Raw genomic sequence first — 4,068 nt, forward strand, 5'->3', positions numbered from 1 at the left:
CACAAGTAATCATGCACAATTTTGCATTCTTTAAGCTTGCCAAGCCCCCAACACACATATTTTCCACGATTTGGTGTTGCAGCTCTGTATGAGAATACATGATTCATGTATTCACTGTTAATTTTTCATAGTAAGGGAAGGTAAGGTACAAATTTCTTTCAATTGACCCGTTTGTTGTTCAAAAATTTCATTTGACCCCTTTGTTGTTCAAACACACTCATTTCAGTTGCAGAATTTTCAGAGACCTCTCAATCGCACTTTTCATGAGTGATGCTTAAATTGGCAACCAATTTTAAGATGATAATTTCAGTTTGTTTTTTGCCACATGTTTGTAATTCTATTTCATTTTATTTTCATGCAAATTTCAATGAATAATTTCAATCCGTCATTGTTATTATTTTCATATTAGATTTACAACTAAATTTGGAGGTGCAAACAAAATGGTGACAAGATATCTGCAGCAATATTCACTCAGGACTTCAAAGGTTAAAGGTCAACTTAAGCATAGAGTAGTCTTTCACTTTTATAATCTAAACTATTAAAATTTGCAGTAGAACCTAAATCTGGCCAGGTTTGTTTCTCCAGAGGAAGTCCGATATACTGTGCCAGACGTTGGAGTCGTGGTAGAGGTAAGTCATCGAGTTTTGAAGGGACTGCTGTAGGACAGACTGGTGAGTCTCAAACTGCCACATGACGATGGCCCAGACGATAGCGGCGAAGATAGGGAATACATCGATCTTTGGCTCGGGGATGATGCCCTTGTCGCGGGCCATCCTGGCCGCTCCGAACAGGATGCGAGACAGCAAGTACATGTTGATCTGCATTGCAAGTCAATACAAAGGCATTCAGTATTCATGAATGCAACTGTTCTACTCCCATTTTCAGGATATTTTTGGATGTTGATACAGTACACTCAAGTTATATAACAAACACAGCTATAACAAATTCTGGTTACAACAAAGTAAAAATTAAGGTCCCAACATTATCCCCTCTCTGTTTATCTATTGTTTATTTGTTCAGTTATTATGAAATTTTGATATAACAAAAGAAAACTGCCAGTCCTGAAGACTTTGTCCTAACGGGAGTCGACTGTATTGGTATGATGCAACAGCATAGTTTACTATCAATCAATTGTCAAACAAAGTGACTAAGTGGTCTACCAAACGCTCAATGCACAAATTCAACATGAAGTTATATTAAGTGTGCATAAAAATATTAATTCACAGATCTCTCTCTGAAGTTGGCTGTAATAAGTTTTAGTTCTTAAAATCATCTTAGGTACATGTATTGATAATCTACAGAAAGAATGTTTTAAATACAGAACTAATATTTCATATTTCAAGACATTTCTCCCATCCTCATAAAAAGAGGTCACAAAGGAGAATACCCTACATATGACCTTGGACCCACTGGGACCAAGTACCTACCTGGCTGTTGACCTTGTTGTTCTCGCCAAAGATGAGGTACCCACCGACAAAGCCCGCCAAAAGAGAGTGCGCCCCCGCTGGTTTGCCCTCTAGCCGTCGCATGATGACGAGAAGCGATTTGTAGAGGAAGACGAAGGACGCGAGGTTCTTGGAATGTGTGTACGTGGCGCGGAGGATGGCACGGATCTTGTCATACAAGCTTTCGGCACAGAGAACCAATAGAAGTGAATGAAAACATACAAGTGTAACAAACAATGAGAAACAATGAGCCACTGAAGAATTACAGGAACAGTTATGTGTAAAAACTCACTTGACGAGTATACAATGTAAATTGCAGCACATTAATTCAGGAACCATGACACCTTTCCCTTCAGATTATCGTTTGAAGGCTATATACAGTACAATGAACAAGTTACACCTGTTCCTCTTAATTTTTAAATGTCTCTTAAATTTAAACAACATTCCATGGAAAATTGTTCCACAAAGAACATACAGCAATGTTACCACACATGGTGTTTTCTGTAAACTAGTCCCAAATACAATTATGTATGTACTAGAAAGACTTTTGATGGCTTTAGCACATCAATTTGATCCAATATTTAACACTTAATGCATCAACTCTGGGGAAAATTATAAGTTTGCCATGACGGTGTGACTGCCGATTTCCATCATTTCATTGGTAAGAAGTACATGTACCTCCTTCTCAATACACTGTGAAAAAGACAAGTAGAACACAGAAATTGACAATTGGAACAACATAATTTGTCTTGTTCAAAAGCCACACTTCATTGTAAAGTGAGCCTGTTATAATCAGGATTTCCTGTAACCAGCAAGATTTGCATGTCGCCAAGTTTGTTGAAATGTATTTAAATACATTGTGCTTGTAATGGAAAATTATCAAGCCTGTGGAAGATATGTAAATACAAAGACATCATTGTTTTTCATTGGTTTCATGAAATACATCAATTGGCAAAGGCAGAGATTTCTTCTCTGTAATACACAATATTCCATGTTTAGGAGAATCAACATCTTTAAGGCATGTGTATTGTAATTCAAGTACCTTCCAGAGCCAAAGAGAAATGTCATTACAAGGGCATGAGGAGCTCGGATCTTCACTCCATACCTATATGAGAAAAAGAAGATAAGAATTGAGATCACAAGAAATCTTAATTTAAGATGCATTACTCTCAGCTGTATATTGAACTCCTGGAAGTTGACTACAGCTACACCCATTGAATTAATTTACTCAGACAACCTGCTCTTTTTCCAACTGAGTACAGATCGTCTTTGGCGTATTACAATTTTCTACAACATCATGGTAGACTTATTAAATTGTAATGTTACAATCATTAATGACAATAACAATGTTACAGTACTGTTTATAGGCCTAGAGTTTTATAAAATCTAACAAATGTTAGAAGTAAAACGTACCAGTAGAATTCAGAAAGTTCACATTGTCTTTCTTGATCTAGTACGATAGACTATAGACTAAACTTTCTGAGTGTTTGAACGTACACCTAGGCCTAACTGCGACCAGCCCGAACGCAATCAGGCTCCCACATTAAATTAAACTACACAGTACTGTAGGTGTGCAGGAGCGCCCCGGGGATAACCTAGAGTGTCCAACTCCTAGCTAGAGCAGTAGAGCCGTAACTAGGCCCAGATAGTTACACAGCACAGTAAAATTTGATACTTCTACTCCTTCTAGTGAAAATGAAAGACAAAAAAATAAAATAAAATAAACTAACGTTACACAGGTAAAATTACAATTAAAAATAATTTTACAGGTTGTAATTTATGTCTAACCGTTCCTACTAGGTCTATACATATACTTGTACTTGTACTACTAGTCTAGACGAGTTATAGATATTGAGTGAGAATGATTCTCTCCATATTCGTTTTGTGAAAATAGAAAAGAATGTCACCTTAACTGTTGCAACTTCCACTGTCCCAATTACAAGGGCAAGGCAGAAATTAATTGGTAGGTTCTACAGCGAATTCCAAGCCTTACATGGTATGCAATATATGGGACCACGCTAGATCTCGTTCATCCACTAACGCAAAACTACCCAGGAATGTCGTATATTTCGTACCTTTTATTTAAAAAAAATACAAATACTACTGACATTCATGCACAAGGAGATAGTTTCTACCATTTTTACTTACACTGCTCCATTTCTGAGTCCTTTTAAGATTGACAGAATATCATGATATCGTCCCGACGCTAGAAATTCGTTCACCATGGAAATCGCCATCTTGTATTCACAACCTCATTTCAGCCGCAAGTACAGCTGTTGTTGTATCTAAAATGTGTTTTAAGATACAATCACAGAAAGATAAGTGTACAGTACATGTATTTGAATTGAGATACTTTCTCATTCTCTAACAAATCTCCATTGAAAATGTACCAGGGCCGGCGGACCGTTTTCAAAGGTGTGTGTGTGTGTGTCTGTGGGGGGCACTTCCGGGTTTCATGAGTAAACAAGCAACACCAAAAAAAAAAAAAAAAAAAAAAAAAGACAGAAAAAAAGGTATTCCGCTCATCACTCTCAATGTACACTTCTGGGGTTTCTTCAGCTGACAAGCAAAAACAAAAACCAATACCAAAACAAAAACAAAAACAAAACAAAACAAAACAAAA

The 4,068-nt window shown here is 36.9% G+C and overlaps 1 protein-coding gene across 1 annotated transcript; it reads right to left on the reverse strand.

Annotated features, from left to right (window-relative positions):
• Positions 1–203: 203 nt before the first annotated feature.
• LOC139738871 (peroxisomal membrane protein 4-like) lies at positions 204–3,682 on the reverse strand. Its single transcript, XM_071649504.1, has 4 exons — positions 3,594–3,682; positions 2,488–2,550; positions 1,428–1,626; positions 204–818 (listed from the first exon to the last, which is right to left on the reverse strand). The coding sequence occupies exons 1-4, from the start codon at positions 3,680–3,682 to the stop codon at positions 558–560; spliced, it is 612 nt and encodes a 203-aa protein (XP_071505605.1). The 3' UTR covers positions 204–557.
• Between the last annotated feature and the right edge of the window lie 386 nt (positions 3,683–4,068).

Source organism: Diadema antillarum, unplaced genomic scaffold (genome assembly GCF_040938485.1).
Source record: "Diadema antillarum isolate AM-2024a unplaced genomic scaffold, OU_Dant_1.0 seq00000770_RagTag, whole genome shotgun sequence".
Taxonomy (NCBI): domain Eukaryota; kingdom Metazoa; phylum Echinodermata; class Echinoidea; order Diadematoida; family Diadematidae; genus Diadema; species Diadema antillarum.

Bases quoted from the DNA above. Each gene is read 5' to 3' on its own strand.
- LOC139738871 (XM_071649504.1), bottom strand. From the start codon at position 3,682: ATGGCGATTTCCATGGTGAACGAATTTCTAGCGTCGGGACGATATCAT. The intron at 1,627-2,487 runs GTACTTGAATTA...CTGTGCCGAAAG, and splicing joins TTTCTCTTTGGCTCTGGAAG to CTTGTATGACAAGATCCGTG. The intron at 819-1,427 runs GTAGGTACTTGG...CTTGCAATGCAG, and splicing joins ACAACAAGGTCAACAGCCAG to ATCAACATGTACTTGCTGTC.